This window comes from Mytilus edulis, chromosome 2, assembly GCF_963676685.1.
Source record: "Mytilus edulis chromosome 2, xbMytEdul2.2, whole genome shotgun sequence".
Taxonomy (NCBI): Eukaryota; Metazoa; Mollusca; class Bivalvia; order Mytilida; family Mytilidae; genus Mytilus; species Mytilus edulis.
Window position 1 is genome coordinate 100,994,885 of NC_092345.1, and position 27,823 is coordinate 101,022,707.

The 27,823-nt window shown below is 31.9% G+C and overlaps 1 protein-coding gene across 1 annotated transcript in view; it reads left to right on the forward strand.

Moving 5' to 3' along the window:
• The first annotated feature begins 203 nt into the window (after nucleotides 1–203).
• Nucleotides 204–27,823, forward strand: part of LOC139513717 (uncharacterized) — a 52,121-nt gene continuing 24,501 nt past the window's right edge. The window contains exons 1-13 of the mRNA XM_071302464.1: nucleotides 204–504; nucleotides 9,324–9,392; nucleotides 10,247–10,344; nucleotides 11,659–11,754; nucleotides 11,869–11,979; nucleotides 14,209–14,511; nucleotides 15,759–15,882; nucleotides 17,132–17,342; nucleotides 18,205–19,052; nucleotides 21,718–21,835; nucleotides 22,204–22,401; nucleotides 22,754–22,790; nucleotides 27,410–27,700. Coding sequence (XP_071158565.1) covers nucleotides 431–504; nucleotides 9,324–9,392; nucleotides 10,247–10,344; nucleotides 11,659–11,754; nucleotides 11,869–11,979; nucleotides 14,209–14,511; nucleotides 15,759–15,882; nucleotides 17,132–17,342; nucleotides 18,205–19,052; nucleotides 21,718–21,835; nucleotides 22,204–22,401; nucleotides 22,754–22,790; nucleotides 27,410–27,700 — 2,578 coding nt within the window. The 5' untranslated portion in view covers nucleotides 204–430. The remainder of the gene's footprint in view (nucleotides 505–9,323; nucleotides 9,393–10,246; nucleotides 10,345–11,658; nucleotides 11,755–11,868; nucleotides 11,980–14,208; nucleotides 14,512–15,758; nucleotides 15,883–17,131; nucleotides 17,343–18,204; nucleotides 19,053–21,717; nucleotides 21,836–22,203; nucleotides 22,402–22,753; nucleotides 22,791–27,409; nucleotides 27,701–27,823) is intronic.

A 27,823-nucleotide genomic window follows, 5' to 3' on the forward strand; every position in this document is an offset into this window, starting at 1 on the left:
ATTTACAGTAGTTACTGTAAGCCATAATTATTGCAGTTTTCCTTACTTATGGTTTTGCATAGAGGTCAATTATGATAGTACATCTTTAGATATTCAATTTTCGGCCATATTTTCAAATTCAAATAGCATGCATGCCTAGACTCATATGAGAGTACATCGATAGCTCATGTCACGGATTAAAAACTGGAACTTTAATTTGGAGTGAAACTTCCTAGTTGAGGAGTCCAATTGATGTACAATACTACATAATCTAAATATAGAACATAAATAGAATATTAAAGAGTCCCGATATTTCAACAAAAGAAGTTGTGTTGCATTGAATTATTGTGCGGATTAAATGTCCCTCCGACCTACATATATAATTAAATACTTCCTGGTTACACCGAAAGCAGCTCTAGTATATCATAACCAGTTCGAATGATAGACAACAATGAAGCCTCACATACTTCTTGTATCTAGTATTATTTTCATAGTGATTTTTCAAAATGTTTCTTCATGGAGTGGGTAAGTGATAATATATAATAGATCATTTCAATAATAAAAGTCATAATTCTCCGTAAACTTGATTCTCCAAAAAAATGTAAACAAATCATGTAAAAACTATGAAAACATTTATCTGCAGACATTGGTTTTACTGTTCAAGAAGCAACATACACACTTACCAATGATTTAATATGATAATTGACAGACACATTTGTCTTTGACATTTTTATTTTGAAACTATAAAACTATAACGAGAAGTCATCACAAAAAGGAAGCTTAAAGGAAGGAATGTAATAAAGAAAGACAATGCTGCTGTTTATTGGAGAAGATTACAAATATATTAAATACCCTCTTTTCCATCAATAGGAAAGCATACACGTAACATTACTTTCGTAAAACGGTTTCGTTACTTTCTAAAATCTTTTCACTGGTCTCAAAGTGCGTCATGAGTTTGACAGCATTTGTCCGAACTTTTACAGTCAAATTTAGGGAATTCTATGTCTTTGTCTAAAATATTAAGTTGATAAACTTGTATAGGTCAAATGCTACATTTAAATTTATTCATATTACTCTTACTTTATTCTTCATTAACTTTCTGTTTCCAGTTACATTTAAAGGAGTAGGTCCGGTAAGGCCCCTTTTTTGCCCAAAAAAATAACAGATTTACAAAATTGTTAAAATGTAAACTTTTAGTTATTTATTGGACAGTTGAATGCTTCTGCTACATAAATATGGGCTGTTTTTGACAATACAATGCACATATATCGGGTTGTAGCACCATTAAGTCATGCTAAATTACTGAAATCTTCAAAATTCTATCATTTTAGTTAAATTTTAGACGGTTTCCGTGTAAAACGAAAGTGGCCGCATTCGTGTTCATCCTTAATATTGCAATGTAAGTTGTATTTTATGATAATACATAACATTTATAAAGGTTGTGGATGAACACGGATGCGGCCACTTTCATTTTTGACAAAAACAATCTGAAAAGTGACGGTTTTTGGCATATTTGAGAGATTTTTCATATTTGAGCTTCAATCGGATCGTTTTTAATGACTTAATCAGTTAAAATCTTTCACATAAACTAATTGAATCAAGTGAAATAGACACTTAAGTGTTTAAAAAGTGGTCAAAATCTTTCTTCAGATGAAATTGAAATTTGAGGCCAAAATGAGTCCTTACCGGACCTACTCCTTTATTCAACTTTTCAGGATATCGAAAAAAAAATTCTGTGTAATTAATAAATAAATGTTCGGTACAAATAAACCTATTCTTCTTTTTAAAATCACCTAAAACCTCCTGATGAAATTAATTGGTTGAAGCGTGACCAGAAACGATTTATATATAAATACCTTTTCTCAAATCTTGTCGTTTAAAGGCTGATTGTATGGAAAACAGTTGTTTTGCATCGTAGTAAGTTTATCAATTCAGAATTCTTATTTCGCATATTAAATGTAGTGTGGTATTTAATCCTGGACGAGATGAAAGGACAATAACCTTATTTGAGGTTGGATCATGCTATTTTGGTTTACGTGATTCAATTATAAACGCATGAAAGGCAAATCACTTGCGTTTACATCTTTTCCGCAATTCGTTTACGATTTGTAGGTGTTTTGTTTTTTTCTATGGATAACACATTTTCGGCAGACATTTGATTTATTTTCTGTGGTGTTTTTCTTTCATCCTGACCGTGTTCGAAACGAATGGTCATTTTATTCTGTGGCGATTTCCTTAATAGAGTATATATAGGAAATTTGTTGGACATTGAAATGTTATAAAATAAAAAAGAATAATAATCACCTTTAACAAATATCCTTTATATAATATTATAAATGGAAGTGTTTCTCTTTCAATAATTTTTTTTTATGTTTGCTGTTTTTGCTAAATTATGTTTTCTTTAAAATTGTTACGACCAATGATTAATGGGTCGGGAGATGAGGCACATAATAGATATTGAGAAATGATCAAGAATACATAGCCTCACTAGAAGATTTTATAAATGATAGCATTGGGAATTGAGCAGGGAATGTATAAAAACAGTACAACCCGACAAAAGAGCTTAAAATGATTTTGTCTTTCATTAACACAGAACGTCCTTAAAAATGATAAAATGTTTAAGTAAAGTAAAAAATAAAAACTGCTTCAAAATAATAATTTTTAAAAGCACAGAAGCTTCATAAGCTAAGATATCATGTGGACCAATTGGTGGCCTTCGGCTGTTATCTGCTCTTCGGTAGGGTTGTTGTCTCATAAATTTGACACATTCCCCATTTCCATTTTCAATTTTATTATACAAATTTTATCTGTAAACTTCGATTATCCATAATATATGAAAGTCGTCTAGAAGTCATAAAATAAAAAGACGGAGGTGTGGTATTATTGCCATTGAGACAAGCACCCACCTGAGTGAAAATGTGGATTTTAGCAGGTATAGGTCATCTTATGACCTCAAAAGATTAAATGTAAACGTTTGTATTTGGCACTCATGACACCCTATAATGAGCTGTACAATAAAATTTTATAATCACACATAAAAGATTTGATATTGATACCATTTATCAATTTTGACAGTTAAATAAGTGATCTTTAACAATTAAAGTCACATATGACCTACAACGTATATATGCATGTAAACGGTGTCTTAGTTCTATTCTGTACTTCTACAAAGAACTAAATTTCTTTCCTTACAATAATGAACCTAAAAAAGGCTAAAACCATTAATATTAAAAATTATCCTTTACCGACATTAATTATATTGGTTTGTATTATTAATTACACGATTTAGGAGAAATTGAACCTTAATTTAATAAGAAGTTTAAGGTTTTACCCCTGACTCATATCTTAAAGTATCGATGACCCCTGTTTGATAACTGTTTTGTAATCAAACGAAGATCTGGAAGGTAATCATGCAGGTATAAATTATTCAAAATTTGTCCTGATACAAAAATGAAGAAATTCATATGGGAATGCGAAAATGAGTCAATGCTATCTCTTATAATTTTGATAGTGTCGTTGCGTATCGGAATAGAAACTACAAATACATAGTAACCTCTGTTTTAGCCCTGAGGGACAATAGACTTCCTTGGTCAATTTGGTTTCAACTATGATGTTTTATTTCTTTACATTAGATAACTATAAAAATATAATCATATCAGTTTTATCTTGTACTAGTTTTACAATATATCACTATTTAAAAAGAGACTCGGAAATTTAAGTTGCATTTCTAACTATGGGAATTCCAAAAATACAAGACTATTTGACACTTTGAAACAATATATCTATCCAAGTGTTTGAATTTTGGTTAAAACTTCCTTGTGATAGTTTACAACTATTACATAACACTCCAATAAACTGTTAACCAACATGTTAAACTATAGTATAATAAATTAATAAAATTTTGCATTAATGCAGTATGTATGCATATTGTAACCATGCTCTACGATCGCATAGTACTATAATTACCTCATGTGGTTATTACATTCAAGATGCACAGATTGACCTTGTGGATTCAAGTGTGGCATGTCATAAAGCAATAATTCTTTTTTTAATTTTAAAATGGCAAATGCAGCAAGTTTCTTCAATCTTTAAAACTATATGGTTATTATTCATAATAAGTAGTACGACGATGTTAGTTACATACTTTTATACAACAATAAAAAATAAATAAATATAATTTTGAAAACAAAAATTAAGTGCCATTTAATTTATAACGTATTTGTTCAAGATTATTGCTGCATTTCTTTCTGACCAAAATTTTATTAATGTTGTGTCGCGTTTGTTTTTGTTTTCTAAAAGCTACAAAAGTAGAAACACATACATCGTGTAATATTTCTTTACTGACCCTGTTTGAACTTTCAATAATGCATGCACATGTTGTTGGTAAACAGACTTTTTACAAACGTAGAAACAAATACTTCGATTAATCGGGTTAAAATTGAAACAAATATAGCGTTTATACTAGCAAACGAAAAATGACAAACTGCATCTACGTATTTTTAGCGTTTGCATAATTTGTCAAAGTTTATGTAAACTTTGCAAACGTATGTTTGAAAGAAATGATCAAAAGATGTGCGCACTTAGCCGTTTGCATCGTTTGTGTTAGAAAGAAATACAGCCTTAATATGAAAGCTCATGAATAAAGTTTTAAGTAATGGCAGAGAACAAAGTTGCATCCTATCTATATTTTAAAATGCCGATTAACGATTCAACAATGTTTTCTAAAATACAAAATGTATATAAAAGAACATTTGACCCCGATAACATTCCTTAACAATCAAGAAAGAGTCTGTAAAATCACGGTAATCACAGAAAATGGATATTTGATTTACGTTTGTTCTTTGATATTTTATTTATTTATAAATATCGAGGCAATCTGCTTTTAAAAGTGCGTTTCAATACATAAAGTACGCAAATACCTGTACAAAGTCAGGAATAGACAATTCTTATCGATTAGTTTGAAATGTTTTATCATTTGATTTTGCCATTTCATTAACAGCTTTCCGTTTAAATTTTCCCCGGAGTTCGGTATTTTTGTTAATAACTTTTCATTCCTTAATGTCAACAATATAAAATTAAAACCAGGGAGACACAGTTCTGAGATCGTTACAAGGCTTTGTCTTTTCTATTTAGGTTCCTTAAGGGTTTTCTGCTCTCGTTTTGACCCCTCTTTTAATACGTTTTTGTTTTCTCTTTTTATTTTCAAACAAGCAAACAAACGAAAATAACTTGACCAAATCCAAATCCTGAGCATCACACGAATAGCAGATAAACTTAGTTATGAGATGGTCATAATTCAACTAGTCAATGAACTTAATATATAAAAATATAAACGTACTGAAACCATAACCTAGCACAGACGATATGAATAATGTCCTGTTTTTCTCGATAGAATTTTAAAACACATTCACATTTATTTTCATTTCATATCAATACTGTATCATATCCAATATTCGAAATTAGGAGATTTTGTTTTTTGGACGTTAAAAGTGACAACAATATACAAAACAATGTATAGCTGTTTCCTTCGCTATCAAAAGATATTAATGAGTTTCCCATATATATCTGTGTGTTTCTTGTCACCACAATTATTAACTTTCCTGCTTTCCATACATTGTGCTGTATATTTGTCTTCCAGTGAATTCGTAATGAGGAAAACACAAATGTATTATATTCTATGCTATAAATCGTAAGCAATACAAATAATAGAGTGTTACAAATGAGGAATGATTTCATTGTTTATATTTTCAAAATTGATTTACATAATCATCGAAGGTAAAACAGTTGACATCAATTTATAAAAGTTTTTATTGTTCACCAGCGAAGTAGTAGGCTGCACACTTACAATAAACGTGTGTGCTAAAACTTTGAGTATAAACAGTATATTTGATTTTTTCCCAAGTTTTGACATATCTGGACGTATATAATATATTTATCTGTAAAGATCTCAGGCTGTATGTGTAAATAGTAAATATAGCGAAAAAAAATTAAATTCAGAATAGTACAGATAAATTCACATACTAAACTTGTTGTTGTGTAATTCAATATGAAATGTTGTGGGTTGACAATTTCTAGCGTCTGATTTTCTCAGTGCTTATGGAGTTCGGGTTTTTTATAAGGTTTTATGATTATTATATAGGGAAATAATGTCAGTTTATGATCATTGTTTATATCAAATTTCAAACATATTACCACAATAACTTCGGTTATCCCATACAATACTATTTAAACACGTCGAAACAAATCTGCTTGAGTAGGACACATAAATAGAACAAGGGTTATACGTCTATATAACAATTTTAACTTTTTAAATCTCTTTGTTACTGTAAGCACATCTTTTTAAATAGAATATGACCAATACGAAGAATGTTTGTACATGTAAGCCTGTAATAAATCACCAAAGTGAATTTACTTCCTTGGTCGAATTACATATATTATTTTTTCATCAAGAAAGCAATTTTCCATCAAGTACTTCCTAGTCTTGGTGAAGGGTTCCTGAGATAGTATTGTCTGAAAAGTAACAGTTATGTGTTAATGCCCGCGTCACACTGTCCCGATTTTTATATACGATGAACACCCGAATGCGAAAATTGTAAGTTCGTACGAAGTTGGTCCCGATCTCGTTAAAATACCAAAAAGTGACCGAAGCAAGTACAACGAATAACGAAGCCTATACGATGGTGCCGAAATTATATACGATAGCAAAAGATGGACATACGAAGGTTAACCGAAGACGGGTATTTAAGCTTCATATTTCAGCCGAAGCCTACACGATGGATCACGAAGGCTACACGATGGATTACGATGATTGCGCGATGGCCATACGATGTCTAAAAGACGTCGTATACAGCTTACGATGCATTTAAATTATATGCCGAAGACATCATGCGTTTTAAATTGTTTGATCAATATTGAATATATATTATATTGTACATTTAATTTCTGGTTTAATCATAAGACGGAAGACCGTGGGCTTGAAGGGTAAAATTTGACTCTGAGTCTCTGCATTCAAATAGAGACAAAAGGAATGATGTGGGGAAAGCAACAAATGCGGCAAAATATGACATATAGAAAACAAAATGGTTATGGAGTAAACATTCGTGTGGCAACAACTTAGACGATACATAAAAAATCAGAATAATGAAGAAAAATGTGGTTTCCCTATATACGTGTACCTGCAGTGTTTTCATTATGTAACTTGATATGAAAAATTGACAAAAAATAATATTTAATTTGTAAAAGTAAATCCTGAGCCTGTAATTGCTGCTCTTCTTGTTCCATTTGAATTAATAGAAACAACGCTGTCGCCTTTCTTGTTCTCATAGAATTATATGATATGAGCTCCATGTTTTGTGAACGTCTTTCTTAACTGTCGTATTAGACTGACCAGTGCATATCGCGAATGGCACTTTAAATGTATTTTAGCGCGAAAATTAACTTACATTTAGCTGGATTTATTGCCATCGTAGTTTCATCTTGTCGCCTTCGTACTTTTATTCGATGGCAACACGACGGGATAACGAGGTCTTCACGAAGTCGTATTGCCATCGCAAGACCTTCGGGTAGCTTCGTGGTTCATTCGTGTAGACATCGTAATGTCAAAACTGCCCGATGGAAACGATGGAAACACGAATGCAATACGATGTTCACAGATGCATTCGCGGTGACATTACGATGGTGAGGATGGTGATACGAACTCAATACGAACCCTCAACATCGGACGCACCTTCGGGGATTTTTTAACATGTTAAAAAATTTAGAACCCTTCCCGAAGTTGTCCCCGAAGGCTAGAAAAAGTGGCCGATGGTTCTACGATGGTTAAAGATGGCACTACGAATAGCCCGATCTGGATACGATCAGTCCCGATTTTGAAAATTTACATAATCGTGTTTTCATCGGCGTAAAAATCGGGACAGTGTGACGCGGGCATAACGGTTTACATCTTGGATCTCAGTATTTTTGCTTTTACATTTATTACAGCGTTTCTAGGAAATGTAGTACATGTGTATTCTAAAATTTTACTGTACATTGGTCTTTTATTTTATAACAATGAATTGAATGTTTATACCAAATACAATGTATTTAGTAACCAGTCATCTGTGTATGACCAAAACGATTCGTCGCCTACCTTTGTTTTGCTATTTCATTAAAGAAAACATAGTTTTTAAAAGGCACTTGTTTCAAAGCTATATATCTGCTTTACAGTAATGCATTGCCCTACATTTTAACTGTTTCTGATATGCAAAGTTTGTGGAAACAAACGGTGTCTGAATTGCAAGCAAATATTGAATACCTAGATTTCAAACAAGTCTATATTTTGTGTATCTTCTACAGTGTAAATGTGGTAAACAGTATATTGGCGAGCCACACCAAGGCAGATCTCAATCGGCTGACGAATACAATCATAGACCACAACACTGTGGGAGGGAGGATGAACTCACTAAAAAAACCTTTTACATTGGAAATTCAAAAACTTCCAAATGAGATCAGTTCGGAAATTCTAGACTCATACCAGTTTGAATCGGAGGGTGCTATTTATATTGGATGTATAAATACACAGCGACATTGAATTACTTACCCCTTTACAAATAAATAAATAAATTAAAGTTATCAAACTACCGTCTTTTGGATATGTAAATACAAAGCCTCTCTGTGCTCTTATGTGAATACTTTACAGCTCAAATCAGTCAGTGCTGTTCAAACTTTATGGTTCTGGTTTGATAGACGCAATATAATTACATTTAAAAAATGGCACTAACGGTTGGCGACAGACCTGGTCATAATCCGAACTGATTATAAATCAGCTTTTATATGTCGTCGGTACATTTCATCAATCAGTTTGTCAAAATAGTCATCATTTTAGATATCATACGATCTTAAATAACAGAATCATAGTTATTTGGGTCGGATAAGTTTGTACGTTTTGGAACTGTTTTATTGATGCATTTTGTCAAACAATCTGGGGAAAATTCTCCTATTTAAAATGAAATTAAAGGTAAAAAAATAAGACCCAACAAAAAACATGTTATTAATAATACTTTTCATTCTCCGCACTTTTTCTCATGAGTCTAAATTTAGAGAAAAAAAACTAAATAATTTTATCCCCGGAAATTGCAGTACTCAACAAATTTATGTATTACGTAAGTGTTCCTAATGATTAATGAATATGTCAATGTCAGTAAGACATTTATTTTCATTCATTGGTTTTAATGATCACCAAAATTTTAGAGGATCAGTCTTGGCAAAGTTTCAAGACCTTTTTCTAGCTTATAGTTGTTATAGATAAGTATATAATACAATCGTTTATATTAATTGCTTCTGATAATCGTAATCGTTTATTTCAGAAATTATTGTAGTCGTCGAATTTGTGGCTGGAGATGGGCACTAGTATGTTCATATTCAACTTGGAGGGGGTAAGGCAAACTCATAAAGATAATAACATGTACTCACATGTACATCTACATGTCTAAATATCTATTATTTGTCGAATTTTAGGTAACTAAATTAGGTTTCATTGGATGTAATGAGTATTACCAAATATCATTAGGACCGAGCATGCTGATAAACTGATTGTGAACACTTTAATATAATCATGCATGGTTCTGATAATGGTTACTCTGGACGCTAGAAGAGCTTGTTATTATATTGCAGTTTATGTGATGAAAACTTCGTAGTGTATTTGACTTTTAAACTTGATGTCTGAACATCACTGAGAGGAAGCGTATGTCCTCCGTACATATAAGTATCTTTATAAATGATTTTTTTTAAAATGAACATATACTCATTTTATAATTAATGCGTGTTCGTTCTAATTCCCACCATATTCACTGCACGCGACGCTTAAAGTCAAATATCATTATGTTAATTTGTTTATATATAGACATACCGCACGCATAATTCAAATGGATTCTGCGGCAACAGTACCTATCTCCTCCCTTATTAATGACCATGCATTTCGTTCTTTTTATTTCCAATGGAAAATTTAGATTCAATCTCAATATTATATATATTTCATATCCTTTGAAGACAATTTGCTGGAGTATAAGTATTTATTTGATGTTTTGATTTAGGATCATGCTATGTTAACTGCATATTACATGAGTGATATCCATCAACATTTTTTAGTTTAGATACTTCAACACTAATTCATGGAAAAAAATACACAATAATGTACAATAATGTCGGTCTATAAAATTAGTATGCATCCTGAGTTAATAACTTAAAGGCGTATAATTGAATATGTAGCTTTTTGTACCTTCGTATTCAGATGCTGTGGGTGGAAATGGATCAGAGTCAATTATTACTACTATCAGAATTTCTGTTGTAACGGCTGGACTACAAGTAGCTATCAGAGATGTGATCAAGGTAGGAAACTGAAGTAATATATAGGCAATCACAGTGACATGGTATAGATATTTAGAATTGGAAAACAAAACTAAATATATAATACACTATTCTGCTCTTAATCGTTATATTACCTTTGTTTCTATAATTTATAAGACATCATATAAAAGCAACACCCACAATTTGACGAAATTGAGCCATTATTTGTCCGATTTACATGATTAACTGATAAAAAGATATGTTGAAAAATTTCAAAACTTGTGTATTCCCAATACTGTCTACTTCAAAGATATCAGTATGTCACAGTTTACATTAAGTTAATGATCCACGGCTAGCAAACGATTAAAATAGCTCTTTATTTAGTTCGGGAAACTCAACATTTACTATATAGTCTACAAATCAGACTGTCCACACATTATATATTCTATACGTTATTCATATCCTACTTATGACATGTTCCACACGCTATAATATTGTTCACAGTTAAAAATCCTATCTTTTGTCTGATATTTGATTTATAAGATTAACAAGAATATCAGACAAAATCTTTTTAAAGATATTATTAATTAGATTATGAAAATTATATTCATTTCCATGATGAACAGTAATTATTTTGAATACCAAACACTACCGCTTCGTTTAGACATTATAGAAATATTTGCTTCTTTTTTAAAAGTTCATTAGAACCAAGGTCAGAGTTCTCATTGTAACATGGCTACTGAATATCGTATTATTGTAAATCTATTAAGTACGCTTCTTTGGTATTTTGTTCTATTATTTGTTTAAATTTGTATTGCCACAAACATACTGTAAATGTTTAATGACAAAAAAACATGATTTGATTATGTATCATAAGCATTATATATCACCGCAGACATTTATTTAAAATTTAAATGCAAAAGCATTCCTGAGTCGCTTTATATGTTATTACTGATCAAAGAACACTCTTCACTGGTTCAGAGTTTTAGTTAGAGATATATCTGGTTAGTTGCAATGTTAAACAACAATAAATAAATGGTCACTAAATTTCAATCTGAGTTTTAGTAAAACGGCATTCATTATCAAGTGCCTTACGTTGTCGACCCACCCGATGTCGATCATTTTAGAGTTCAAGCGATTGATTAAGTATTTGTTATAGATATTTTAACGTCAATTAACATTTGTCACCTTAGTTCATAAAACACGAAAATAAATACTGATGTTTGATTAGGTGTTTTTAACAACAATTGAACTAAGAAGACACGAGAAAAACATATGATAGTTGAAAATACAGTATTCACACCAATTTGCGTCGGGAAGATTTTGAAAAAAATATATATATTTTTTTTATTGCAGCAATCTGTAGGCCTGATTGTGGGAATGGAGGAAGATGTACTACGCCTGGTATCTGTTCATGTCTTGATGGTTATACAGGATACCGCTGTTATGGGGGTAAGTAGGTTGGAAATAAAAGGGGAAAAAAATATTATACGTTGGTAATTAAATCGTATAACACAATAATTGTAAACCATTTTGAATAAATGATATTATTATTTTCTCTTAAAGCTGCAAAATGCTCATACACTTCCCCCTGCTACCCAGGAGACTGCCAGGGACCAAGTGGGACTGGATCATGTGTCTGCTCTACTGAATTTTCTGGAAATACTTGTTTAACAGGTAATTGTTTTAATTCGTGTAAAACTGTTGTAAAAATATGGGTATTTTTCCGTTTAATTGAATTAGTTGTTCTCAAAGTATTCCAAAGGTACTCAGTACAATAGAAAGTAAGGTTGAACTATAATCTTAAACGTTTTGTTGTTATATTCTTGTATTTTGAGGTGAAAAGGTGAGTTGGGCGATTTAAAATGGGTAAAAAATAACAATGACGAATTGATTTTTAAAACCATTTTTCAGCTGTACCTCTACAAAAACAACACATAAAGTCGTTTCGGCAAAACATGTAAATCTACAGGTTGTATGTGTTTCTGTAATCACTAATTGTGTCCCTTGAATAACAGACTTTTCCCTATACCGTTTTAATCACAATTAACGGACGCCACCACGAGTTGTTTGTCCATTACTGAATATGTTTTTCACAGATGACGAACGATGTGTTTCAGTTCCTGTGCCTTTCCCGCCGAATGTGACATACGGAATAAGACTTATCGCCGGTACCATATTTGGAGCAGGACGTGTTTACACTCAGTTTTTGTTGGGTTCGTGATGCTCAGTCTCTTGTTTTTTTATACTGTATTTTGTGTACATTGGCACCGTCTTACGGTGTTTATATATCCTAACTAATTAGCTTTGCCCGTGTTTGCAGTGACGATTTTAATTCCAATGACCTTTGTATTACTGGTAAATATTAAGTCAGGGATTTCGTTACCATTAATGTATTAAATTCAGATAAATACGCGGATTCGGTTGCTAGTTTGTCAGAACATTAAGAAAACTTATTTCAAACAGAAGGCACATCTTAATTTAACTGTGATGTTGGTTACCGATACCGGAAATCTACATACAATCCGGGTAAACTTATCAATCCTTTAGATAAACTTACTCTTGAAGGTAACCAATCCAACACTGTAATTAGATCTTTGAGTATTGTTTTATTTCAGTAGATATTGATTTTGTTATCAGTAAATTAAAACCATACTAAATTTTATTGTTATACACTTAAAGAATTAAGAAAGGAAATGGGGAAAGTGTCAAAGAGACAACAAGCCGACCAAAGAGCAGAACAGCCCAAGGCACCAATTGGTCAATTCAATCCAACATCAAGAGTTTTGCTTCAGCTGGCCCTTAAACTAGCTCAGAGAAATTGTTGCCACACTAAACTATGAGGCATACAAATGAAAATCAAGAACAGTCCCTCCTGTTTGGAGTTTAGTATCATGACAACATAAGATATACTAGAAAAAAAGAAAATAAAAAAAATACAGATTTCCGAAGAAAATTTAAATGAAACCTCCCGAAGCATATGACAAAATCATAAGCTCAAATACACCAAAAGAATGGATAACAACTGTCATATTCCTCCTCGAAAGGTAGAAAATGGTGGATAAAACCCGGTTTTATAGCTAGCTAAAAATTCCATCATTTTGAGAAGAACATAACTGGTATTATGTCAACAACTGGTTTTAGAATTAATGATTTGTTTACGACACAAAGACTCTATGATCCAATCGATATTATTTCTAAAGCAAATATGCACTCTCACGGTACTACAATTTATCGATGCCCCAAGTTAGGAGGAGGGTTGAGCGCTCACAAACATGTTTAACTCGGCCACATTCTTTATATGCCTGTCCCACCTAGGAATCTGTAGTTCAGTGGTTGTCATGCACATCTATTTTTGTCGTAAACTGTTTACAAATTATGCCGTTAGTATCTCATTTGAATTGTTTCATATTTTGCAGGTCGGGGCCTTTTATAGGTGACTATACGGTATGGGGTTTTCTCATAGTTGAGGGCCGTACGGTTGCCTCTTATTGCTAACATTAACTTCTTTGATCTCTAGTTGATATTTGTCTCATTGGCTATCATACCAAATTTCCTTATTCTTAATCAGATCTTTTAAAGAAATATTTATCCTAGTAGTTTAAATTGCGATAATTTTTGTTCCATGAAAATATAAAACAAAACAAAAATTGGGTTGCATACTATTCAGATAGATTGTATTTTGCAAAACCATTCTGAATTTAAGGTCCTGAGGTTTGTTTTTACCAATTCTTTCGGATTGGGCGTTACTGATAAAAAAAATTATCAAAACAATACTAGACATGAACAATAATCTCATAGTATTTATATTTAATATCTTTTGTTTGTTAATATTTTTATACTTCCTGTTCTTAGTGACATTGTGGTCTCAACAAGCAATTTCATTATACTGTTTTGGTTTCTCAGTTGCAGAGAGTTCATTTAAGCCTATAATAAATCGCTGCAATGCCACATTTACGTTCCATATGTACGATCCAAATCCAGTAAAAGACATGGACGTTTATAGTTATTTTGGAGATGCTACGGAACTAAACGAGCCTTATATTCTCTGGTCTAATCAAAAAGACTTTAATGTTTTGGATATGACCATGGAAGTTCAATATGATACAGAGTACAATGGAACCCATCAATTACCAGATTATGTCTCGAGTATGAAACTCGGAATCACCAGTGCTAAAATTGAAACTCAGCATTTCAAGTTGGGTACAGGTAAGGAGTTTAAAAAATTTAGCCAACAATTTCTTAAAAAAAACCTTATATGTTTTTCATTTCCCAATGTAGCTCTGAAAATAAAATAAATAAACATCGTTTGCTAATTCAAACACACTTGAGCGGATAATAAATGAGTAGGCCCGGTAACAGCCGATTTTGGCCTCACATTTCAAGTTCATCTGACGAGAGATTTTGAACACTTTTTAAACCCTAAAGTGTCTATTTCAGTTGATTCAGTTAGTTAATGTGAAAGATTTTAACTGATTTCAAACGCGCCGATTCAAGTTTAAATATGAAAAATCTAGCATATATGCCAAATAATGTCACTTTTCATGTGTTTATTGTCAAAATTGAAAGGGGCCGTATCCGTGTTCATCCTCAACCTTTATATATGTTATGATTTATAATCAAATACAACTTACATTTCAATATTAAGAATGAACACAAATGCGGCCACTTTGCCTTAAGACGGAAACCATCTAAAATTTAACACAAATGCCAATATTGTGAAGATTTCAGTAATTTAGCATGATTTAAGAATGCAATTTCCCGATATATGAGCATTGTGTTGTCAAAAACAGCCCATATTTATGTAGCAGAAGTATTCTACTTTCAAACAAATAACTAAAGGTTTACATTTTAGTAATTTTGTAAAACTGCTATATTTTTGGGCCAAAAAGGGGTCTGACTGGACTTACTCCTTAGTCCTGGTATCTATGATGAGTTTATTTACTAGTGGCTTTGAACTGGCTGTCAGTAAATGCGAGTACTCTCAAATCTGTAGTTGGTGTCTTTTTGTTATTGGGATGTAGTACATGTACCCGGCCACGTCCACTTATTTTTATTTTTATCCATCTGATAAGTTAAGCCTTTTCAACTGATTTTTATAGTTCGTTCTTTTGTTGTACTGTTACACTACTGTCCTAGGTTGGGGAAGTGTTGGGATCCCGTTATCATGTTTAACCCCGCCACAATCTCTATGTTTGTGCCTGTCCCAAGCCAGGCGCCTTTGAATCAGTGGTTGTCATTTATGTGTTACATATTTGTTGTTCGTTCATTTTTTGTACATGAAATAGGCCGTTAGTTTTCTCTTTAAATTGTTTTACATTGTTATTTGCCCCTACTCCAAAAAGTTTGAAATTTTATTTAGTATGACATGTTATTGTAGAATAAGCTTAAATTAAAATTTCCACTATAATATAAAGATATAGTAAACATGATGTATATGTTTTTTTTTTATTAAGAAGGTTCAGCTAATGATGAGACATATCAATGCAATGAACCGTCACGTGACCTACCGATCAGCAATCAAGTTTTAGTTTGCAAGCAGAACGGGACAAATGACATCCGAGTTGATTCAGGTGACAGGTAAATGTATTTTTGTAACGTAGTAAATGAAAATATTGTGAGAAAAAAAAACTGTCCAACACAGAATAGGTTATGTATTTCATTTTACATTTTTAAAATAACAGCTAGTACTGACGTAAATTATTATAGTCTAAAATTTATGCTTTAATATGATAAGCTATTAATTCAGCTTTAAATTTTGAATCTAGTATTCCTGCATCGAAACGGTTTTCTTTATTTCTATCATCGCTCATCTAGTTAACCCTTGATTGGAATTATAACTCTCTGTGCATATACTTATCATAGATGAGTTTGTCACAGTTACTTTTATTATTATTTAATATTTTATGTGAATGTTTGTTTTGGAAAGATATAAACAGTGAAATGAAAAAAGATAAGGACATGTGGTATGATTGTAAGTGAAACAGGAGGATATATACATTATATATATGAGTGAGAGGTTTAGCTAGCCATAAAACCAGGTTCAATCCACCATTTTCTACATTAGAAAATGCCTGTACTAAGTCAGGAATATGAGTTGTCATCCATTCGTTTGATGTGTTTGGACTTTTGATTTTGCCTTTTGATTTTGGACTTTCCTTTTTGAATTTTCCTCGGAGTTCAGTATTTTTGTGTTTTTACTTTATACATATATCATATTTCTAAGAATTACAAAATCAAAAGACTTTTAGTGCTTTTAAAAAGTTAATTCAGCAAAAATGTTTGTAGTCTTGACATTCCTATCTATAAAAGCATACATACATGTAAATTTCATGGCGTTACTTTAAACAAGTGCCAAGAGTTCTTTTTTGCTATATGTTCATCACAATCAGCTCCATTTTCATCTGATCAAGTGTGCGTACAGTTACACCAAGTGAAAGTGTCTACTTTTCTATCAATAATAAATTCTAATTTATGTCAATTGTTCGGATAACACGTGATGTACGAGCGAATGAGCTGCATGACAATGCTGATAAATGGCAAGACGGTGAGGTTATTTATAAAAACTGAGATCCCAATAATTTTATTCAAGCTTTTACTTAAGCTCTTGAACCACCATATACTGCTTTGATAATATCAAATCAAATAGCACGAAAACTCAACCGTATATTAGATCGCTATATGAACCTACCTCAACTAGAAATAGTTTTCGGTTGTCTTTGACAATAATGCTTTCATTTGTTTTATTTATCATGTTCAACCTTATCGGACATGACCAGAGAACTTATATGTATTTTTTTTGTCTTAATATTGATTTTGTTTATTTCAGATTTGTGTTAACATTCAGTGCAACAGCGGGAGGATTCAGAATCCTCCGTAATCGCCAAACAGATGAAACTTATGCTCCGCAGTATTACACTGAAAAAACTACGTCCAATATAATTGAATTTAGATTTGACTATGTGAGCCCAATCCATTGCACTGAAGAAAACACACCATGTGCCAGTAAGCCATTGCATCTTTCAGAAGATATAACAAAGGTATATATCACAGACGTTTGTATCTTTTAAAAATTAAGCATTTTTGGTTTTCAGATTGATATACAATTCATAGAGTATTATACGATCAAACACATTTTTTCTAGAGGTTATTGAGGTGTAAAATGCATGGGCCGATTAACTCGCATAGCACTTTTATGTTAAGTTTGTGAGTCAGTTGACACATTGATAACATCTAGAAAAATCTGTTTAATCCTTCTAATTCTAAACCCAAACAACTGCAATTTTCATATATTGCCATGTATTGATCTTCTGAAATTCGTTAGTGTGAGAATAATGTAAAAGAATCTAAAAAGAATAACCCCTACCAAAAACACTTCATTTTAATAAGATATTATTTAGATCTGAAGCGTACAAGAAACGGAATAATCTTTATTCTGAGTGTTTTCATTCGTTTGACGTCAAGTTTTGCCATGACGTTAATGCGCTAAGCTCATTTATGATAAATATAAATATATATGTGAATTTAATCTTATTGTAAATTTATACCTTTTCCAAACTCAATGCACTATTTCGGTTTTTTTTTATATTTATTAGAGTTGAAATAACAGTTACATATTTGGTTTTTTATTTAACACCTTGATCCTATGCATCTCTATCTCGCGATTCTAGATAACAATGAAGGTTACGAAAATAGTTTCGTTAACATGGTTAATATGAGTGTATACCAAAGAGCAAATTATAATGGACCAATCCAATTCAAGTATTTTCAAATATGCAAATCATATCCATAATATACTTGAAATTTTATGTACAAAAGGCCAAACATGAATCTTCAATGTAAATATTTGCATCATAGAATAAATTGTTTCTATGATAACAAATTTTTTTTTCTTTACATCAGAACAGCTTAAGTCCAAGTTGGGATGGATGGTTAGATGAATTGTCTGGAGTCATGAGATATTCATTTGAGGTGTGGAAAATGGAATTTAGCAGAGACTCTCAAATTCTTAGGGAACCCTTAATTACAGAAAACGTTAATCCCATTCCAATTTTTATTGAAGAAGTAAACGCCACCGAACCTATTCAATATCCGACATTTCCACCAACAGAACCTGGAGTATATTCTTGTATTCTGGAAGTCAGTGATAATGCAAACAATACACGATACGCGCGAAGATTTGTTTTATACGATAAAACATCAAAAGTTACAACACAAAACGAAAAGCCAATGTACTGCACTACTGCTTCGTCATCAACTGGTTATGCATGGCAAACAAATGGTGACCAAAATGTAACAATATCTTGGAAAGACCATTTCATTAATATTGTACATGCAGACGGTCATTTTCTCAGTCCAATTAGTGCATATGAGCCTCGATTAAGTGATGGCGGGCGAAGAAAGGACTACAAGAGCATTGATAATAAGTTTGATGATTTCGAAGGTAAAATGAATAGAAATGGAACTGACAACATTAATGGTATAGTAAAGTTTGAGTTTGCCTATCAATCACCGTCTGCAGACGTTTCTAATTTAAAGTGGATAGATGTTGATTTATCAGAGACAAGAACAGTGACACTATCAAGAAGTGACGACGGATTTTCACAAAAGTTTTGGGTTCGAGCTAATGATGTTATGGGTAATACTCTAGAAGACACGACACTAGTTTATTTTGATGCATCTCCACCTTCGATTGGTACAACAAAAATTGAATACAATTTGGAAAAAGGACTGTACGATTTTTCAAGCAGGCAAGTATATTTATTCTTTTAATGGGTTTGTCAAACTACAGAAAAAAACTATGATTAAATCAAACCAATCAAATAAACAAAGAACATGCAAACAACAATCCCTCTTATTGATAAGCGTTGAACACCAGCTTTATTCATCAGCAAAATCGCAATGACAGCAAACAGCTGTGCACATTCGTTTTCAATCTAAGCGAGCCAGGTGACCGGAAAGAATATATTCAAATTAAACAAGAAATATCTTATAATGTATTATTTTTTTGTGGTAAATTATTTAAGGAAAATTGAAAATTCAAGACCGAAAGTCACTTAAAGGGCAAATAAAAAAAGCTCAAACAAATAGGAACTAACTGTCATGTTCCTGTCTTGGTACATACATTTCCTTATGTAGAAAATGGTGGATTAAACCTGCTTTATAGCTAAAACTCTCATTTATATAGCAGTCCATTATATTGACAACAAACATAATAGGTAAAAAAGTAAACAATTTGAGTACAACATTCAACAGCGTGAGTTAATTATAATCACAAAAATAACACCGCATACGTCATCATAGAAAAATATAATGGCGTATAGACACAGCTCATAATCAAAAATAAAAGACAAAAAACTCGGAACCCCTAGTTAAATAGCTTTATTTATTATCAACTGATCACCATAGTCAATTTCAAGACACAAGTCAAGATATGAGTCGGCAAAAGCCTTTATTTCAAGTTCCATTGGAAAAATGCGTTTCACATAGTCATCAAACTTTGAATTATTTGATGAGAGATATCATCTTTATAGATAAAATGTAAATTAAAGGGTAATAGCTTCTTTTCATTCTTCCTTAATAAAAGCTCCTGCATATAAAGTCTCATATGCATTAAAGAACAAGTCAGCAAAAATAGGAAGACAGTAAGTTCCAACGGGAATATCGATTGTATGTTGAAAAAGACGTCCTCGATCACGAGTACTGCCCCTTCCAGTGAAACCCTTTATATATGTCTCCTTAAGTCTCAATGATGTATTGCTAGTCCTTATGTGAACTATTGATTGATGATTATTAATTTAGTAATTTTTGTACAGTAATGTCAATAAAATCAATTTTCTGCCAACAGCTAAATATGAACAGCATGATTAACTCCATTTCTGTACTGCACCAACTATCGCATGAATCTGTAACACACAAAAACTACAAGCTACAATGTCAATTTCCGCATGTAATTGAATGTCACGTTCAGTTCATAATTGTGAAGAACAGGACAAATCAGACACTTTTGATTTTTTAAAAAATCGGACAATGTTGTTTTTTTCGGTTTTTCTTCTGTAAAAATAAGTTGATATGTTATAATAAATAACTATTTACTTTGAAAGATGTATGATTATTGACCATTCGAGATTCTTTTTTACGAACCCGTCTTCATCTGAATATGTGATTTTAATATTGCTACGAGGGCCTCAAAGGGTTATGAATACAGAATTAATGCATTTTCTGTCTTTCAAAACAAAACCAATATATTAAATCAATTGCAAGATACAGACACTAACCAGTTATTGTCTATATACAACATTCATGTATTTAGTTTTGCTGTTGTATTTGTAATTCTGATCGGATATTGTTAAATGTCTGATCGTTTGTAGTTGTATTTTTTGTTTTTTTTTCCTATTCGTATGTAAAAGTACAGATAATTAATTACCCAGTTCATTTATATGATTTTAATTTAACGCAACTATATGTATATGTTCACGATTTATTTGTTTTACATAGATATAGAAAGATGTGGTATGAGTGCCAGTGAGACAACTCTCCATCCAAATAACAATTTATAAAAGTAAACCATTATAAGTCCAGGAACGGTCTTCAACACGGAGCTTTGGTTTACACCGAACAGTAAGCTATAAAAAGCCCCAAAAATTAATAGTGTAAAACCTTTCGAACGGGAAAAACCCACGGTCTAATCTATAGAAAAACACAACACAAGAAGCACTTATGAAAAACATAAACAGACGACAACCACTGAACATCAGATTGCTGACTTAGGACAGTTTGATTTAGAAGAAATGCCGACATTGCTATATAATACAATATATTATATTAATATTCTTGTAATTGTAATAAAATACATCAAATAACATAATTAGAAACCTGATCTTGATTTAAGACCAATTTGTACAGATTAACCTTTTCTCTCGTTGATTGATACAGTCGTGTGACGAACAGTTCGTAGTCCTGTTTTGCTGTTTTTGTGTGCTGTTCTCCAATGTGTTACGTGTTCGTTGTAATTCTGCTATTAGCATATCGAAATATACTAGTGTATTGTTTATTTGTGTATTTCTCTGTCCTGAATGTTCTCGCACTTATGTGTACTGTTATCCTGTCATGTAATGTTTTCATAGTGGTATTTTTAACATCGCCATAAAAACGCGAGGTTTAGCTAGCCACAAAACAAAGTTCAACCCACCATTTTTTCTTGAGAAAGTCATGTACCAAGTCAGTAAAATGGCCTTTGTTATCATAGTTCGTTGCTGTGTGTGTTGCATTATCGTTTAATTTTTTTTGCACTCCAGTGTGTCTGTTGGTTTGTTGTTTTCGTCATAGAGTTTGTTGTGTCTCCCTCGGTTTTAGTTTGATTTTAGATTTTAGGCTTAAATTAAAACAAGCTAAGCTTTCCCTTCTACATTTCAGGTTAAAGTTTGTATCAAAGGATGTTCACAGTGGTGTACCCTTAGTAACACTGAAAATACTAACACAGTCCAATGAGCTGAAATATGAACACAAATATAGAGATGCTGATTTGGTTGTGGTAATCTATCTTATTTTATTTAAAATACTTGCTATCAAAAGTTAACATGATGCGTTTGAAGATTTCGATTGAATCATTTATTAAACATGTAAATCAATTAATATTTGTTCAACTAACAAACTATCTATAAATATGAATTCACTGCATAAATTCCCTGGTTATCCAGTGACTAATTCACAGGGATACTCGGCCAACAGCTGTAGGTCGAGTAATTTGTAACAACAGCAAAGAAAAGTGCAATGAAGATATTATTTTATAAAAGAAAAAAAAAATATTTGTTCACTTGTTTCTATACGTTTATATAACTGCATGTGTTTAATAATCATTCGAAGGGACCTTTTTTTAATGTCATTTTCTATCAATTATAGAGCGCTAGCGATTGTCAAAACATCGGAGAATGCTACTGTGCGCAAGCTGACCGTAGTAAATGTTACATGTCAACGTTAAGGTTAGATATAGACAATTGTTGGATGGGAGTTGCTATGAATGCGACGACAACGGAGATGCACAGGTTTGAGATATCGTCATACAATGGTGCCATGTTACCAACTTTAACAATTATGGACGTAAGTCATTTACAACGTCAACAGATTAACATTGACTTGACATACTGTCATAATTTTGCTATTATGCTTATAAAAAGAATCTAATATGAAATAAAATTTATCAATTGAAATGTAACGCAACAGCTCAATTGGAAATCAAATAGAAAAATCATACGGGTTTTATACTAAACACTTATTTAACCGTTATAAAATACTTCAACTTTTTATTATGTTCTCACTTGCTTGATATTAGTTCACCCACAAAATTATTTTGACCTACACATATATTTTACTTTATATCAAAATTGAGTGTAATAATCAAATGTGTTAAACACTCATTTTAAGTCTTTATAATATATTTCCAACCTTTCAGATCAGAAGCGTAAAAGAACTCAGCGGTATACAAGTTTGTAAGTATAAACTAAAGTGATCAAGTATGTATCGATACTATGTTTGCTGTTTATCATTATTATTATTATTATTATTTGTTTTATTCTTATTGTTCGGATTGATCAAGGCTTACAGTTTCATTGTTGATATTCACCCCATATGTACCAAGTGTTAGATTAATATTATTGATATTAAAGATATTTTTTGGTAATCCTAAACGAAAGATTGTATACACACAGACGAAGAAGTATACTTTACAACAACACTATTTTCATTTTACCTTTGTATGATATGATGCAGGTTTTTTCAAAAGAGATGATATTTCTAAAAAAATGTTTATTATTTTACAGTGGTATCATACATTAACTTGGTTTAAACCTTGTTTTTTTACTTTTGACCTTAATTATTTAACTCTAATAATTTTTATTAAGGGATGACATCAAAAGTTCAATGAATGATAAAAAACGTAATTCACATAGTTTTTTTCACTGACCCCCACACCCCCCCTCTTAACTTAATTTGGGAAAAATTGATTGACCCATAGGTATATATGTAAAATCGATTTTACATTAACAAAACTTGCAGCAATGTTGACCCCCCCCCCCCACCCCCAAACTATTTGATTTAAGTTTTTTTATCCTACATCGATCTTTTGATGTCATCCCTAACTATGTATATGCTCTCAGGTATCGCAGTTAAAATTTATTCGCTCATTGTGTGTTAATTTGTGTTTTTTGATTGAGTTAAGCCTCCAATTGATATTTTATAGTTTTTCTATGTTGTGATGTTATGCTATTGTTTTAGAAAAGGGAGAAGGTTTGGTACCATTAAAACGTTAAATCCCACTGCAAATGTTTGCACCTGTCCTAAGTCAGGAATCTAATGTACAGTAGTAGTCGTCTGTTTATGTTATTCATACGTGTTTGTCGTTTCTCGATTTATATAGATTAGATCGTTGGTTTTCCCGTTTGAATGGTTTTACACTTGTAAATGTTGGGGCCCTTTATAGCTTGCTGTTCGGTGTGAGGCAATGCTCCGTGATGAAGGCCGTACCTTGACCAATAATGGTTTACTTTCATCAATTGTTACTTGGATGGAGAGTTGTCTTATTGACACTCATACCAAATCTTCCTACATCTCTGTATACTTATTTTAAGAAATACATTTTTAGAGATCAAATAATAGATATAGTTGTAATGACTACTTGAACTTAAAAGGTACCAAATTAAAATGACACTTTTTAAACTGTATGCGTCTGGAGTACTTTTCTTAACTCGGTAACGCTAAAATTTATAAAAATGAGTACTGTGTAAAAGGTGACGAACTTTTCATATTTATCTAAATAATGAAATTTTTGGAGAATATCCGTTCGATTGACACGTGTTTCGTTCACTTTGTTTGCCATTAAGCTATGCTATGTTCAGAAAAAAATACCTGGCTTATAATTTTACATATGACTCGTCAGATATGATCGATTTAAATCAGCTAGAAGGTATTATCTAATACGATACAATATACGTACTTTTTCACAGATGACAACAGTTATAGTCATATTGTTTTAAACACAAATCTGACTTCTTTACTTGGAATGTGACCAACCGAATTAACCACAAAATATTCACGGTGATGAACAAGACGATGGGTGTCATATTTATAGTATCTGAATTCGCCCTCATACTTCTGTAGTTTTCGTGTTCTTAGTCTTTATTTTCTATTTTGTGTATGTAGACTGTTGTTTATATTCTTTGTTTCCATGACATTGTCATTCGACCTGTTTTATACCATGCATAAAATTAGGAAAATTGAAGGAAAAATGGCAAAGACATCGCTTAGGTTTAAACTTCCTCAACAGACTGAATTAACAGGTGTCTGTTAATCACCAGTTATGATAAAGGGAAGACTCCGGGAATACCAATTGGGGGACTGCGACAACGTATGGTTGTGTTGACAATATAAATGGAAAAACTAGTTTACATGGTCTTCCCTGTAACAAGGAAATAGATATGTTTGAGCATTCATCACATTCACATACAGTTTTAAACACTATTCTTTTTCAAAACCTCATTCTTGATACAAAAGGGCAGATTATGAAGCTGCCTATGAGTATGATGAATGTTCAACTGCTTCTAGCAGAAGGTCATTAAAAGATATATCATTGCGAATAAGATATAACCAGTCATAAACTTTGGAATCCGTTTCACAGCTGGTAAATTAAATGAAGAAGCAATCCTTTCTGAACTTTTTATGCAAACAAGTGTGTCGATAACATCCACTTTGGCAAATTTTCTTTTTGAAAATTACTTTTGCTGTTTAGTCTGGGTTTTATTTGCGAGTTATCCATTAGACGTGACTATGTACCTATTTATACCTTATTGTGTTATTGTTCTAATAACGTTTGTATTCTTGTGTTTCAAATTTGCTAATGTGCTTTGTATATATGCGTTTCTGTGTTTCTTTGATATTTATGACGTGGATTTTGTTGATACTGACTACTGTTTTCAGCATTGATTTTTGTACTATTAAAGAAATTCATACGTGCTTGTAATTTAATTAGTGTGTATACTCTTATCTCAGATAATAAAGTGACATTCAAATTGATAACATCCCTTTGATATCGTTCGTCCCTCTTTATCAGCATTGACAACCGTGAATTATAAACTGTGGTGCCAAAAACCGTCTAAGGCAAACTTTAATTTTTCGGACTATTTGGAAAAAAATTAAAAGTCAATTCACAGAACAAAAAAAAATAAGAAATACATTTTCACATAATTGCACATGTCCCTTTTAATGAACTTTGCAATCTGATAATTCGCATCAGAAACAGTTTCCATGAACCTTATCTGCGTACTTTTATATTTGTCAAAATGAAAAAAAAACCACATTTTTGTAAACATCAATTTTTTTTTTATGCGTACAAATGTTTATCTTTTTTAACTAAAACTTAGCTGCAAGAAAAGAAATCATATTACAATGGATTTCTAATCTACATTTTAACGGTGATCTTGATTAACAAAATAACAGTGGTATACTACTGTTGCCTTTATTCAAAAATAGTGCATTATCTGGATTAGTAATTCTATGGCCGGCGTTAGAAAACCCATAGAATGATGTGCATTCTTATTTATGAATTTACTGTTCACAAAATTTTGAACTTTTGAAATACTAAGGTTTTTCTACATCAGGCATACTCTTATATTTAATGCGTTTCCCTCGATTTTGGTATGTTGCCCCGATTTTGTTTTTTGTCCATGGATTTATGAGTTTTGAACAGCGGTATACTACTGTTGCCTTTATAGATTACCTTAGCTGTATTTGACAAAACTTTTAGGAATTTTGGTCCTCAATGCTCTTCAACTTCGTACTTTATTTGGCTTTTGAACTTTTTTGGATTCGAGCTTCACTGATGAGTCTTTTGTAGACGAAAAGCGCGTCTGGCGTATATACAAAATTTAGCCCTGGTATCTATGATGAGTTTATTTCGTATGAAATAATGTTTTAGGAAAAGTAAATTTACAAAAATAGCAATAATGTACGATGTGATCACAAGATATATTACTACTTGGTTTGGAAACACACCAAACGAAAACTGTAGCAGTTACTTCAACACATACGGTGCCAAAACTTATCAAAGATACTAAGTGTTATATAATGTACGTCTTACGGTCGCTTAAGTCTCCACAATAATTATCATGACACTCGATGTACAGCAGTTGGCGGGCTTATTCCATTAAAAAGTTGAAATACAAGCTAGTACATATATTATTATTTGAACCATGATACATTTTCAGATCTTCATATTCCGCTGTGATGTTGTCAGATATAAATTAAAAAAATGCATAATCAGAAAATGTACAAGTATTAATCGACGTAAAAGATTATTTTAAAGTGTTATCCTGCTTTTACTATTGAAATCCTTTTGCTAGTAAGCAGCTTTAAGTATATCAAGACAAACTAATATATCTTGATATATGCGTCTAGTATCTTTTCGTAAAATAATGTGTTGTTTTCCATATTATTTTCAGTTACCTGTATGAATTGTTATCAAATGTATCAGGATTATAATTTAATACGCCAGACGCGCGTTTCGTTTACTTAGGACTCATCAGTGACGCTCTAATAAAAAAAGTTATAAAGCCAAACAAGTACAAAGTTGAAGAGCATTGAGGACCCAAAATTCCAAAATGTTGTGCCAAATACGGCTAAGGTAATCTATTCCTGGGATAAGAAAATCCTTAGTTTTTTTCCAAAAACTCAAAGTTTTGTAACAGGACATTTTTAAAATTGACCATATTATTGATATTCATGACAACATCGAAGTACTGACTACTGGGCTGGTGATACCCTCGGAGACGAAACGTCCACCAGCAGTGGCATCGACCCAGTGGTGTAAATTGTTATCAAATGTACCAGGATTATAATTTAATACACCAAACGCGCGTTTCGTCTACATAAGAAATTAGCCAAAAACAAATAAAATAAGTGAGCGATGACAGAAAAAAATATAACCTGTTTGAAAACGAGTGCTGACCTGGTCAAACATTCGACAAACATCAAAAATAAAAAAAAAACTTGCAGAGACTGGTATTTATTGTTCTGCATTTTTACTAAGAAATATGCATAATATTACTTTTAATTTTAGATTATGGTGTTGCAAACTTACAAGTTAACGTCTTATCAGATACCAGTTTTGAAGTATCGTGGGAACAGCCAAAGTCTTGCTATGTTAGACTTGGAATAAAACTAATGGTGTCAAATGAGGAAGGCTATTCGCACGCTCATAAAATTTTCAAAGACGCAACATCGTTCACTGTTGGAGGTTTAAATTCGTCTGCTACTTACATCATACATATGTTTACAAAGTATGGTACGGACGATTATTTTGAAATGAGTGACTCGGTTAACGCAACTATCAAGCTTATAAGAAAACCAGGTTAGTATCATTATTCATAAATTATTCAACTAAATTATAAATCTATTGTTTGCCAATATGTCAGAGCAAATAAATGAACAAATACAGCTGTTGAAATTATAACCAAATGTGAATATTCAGTGA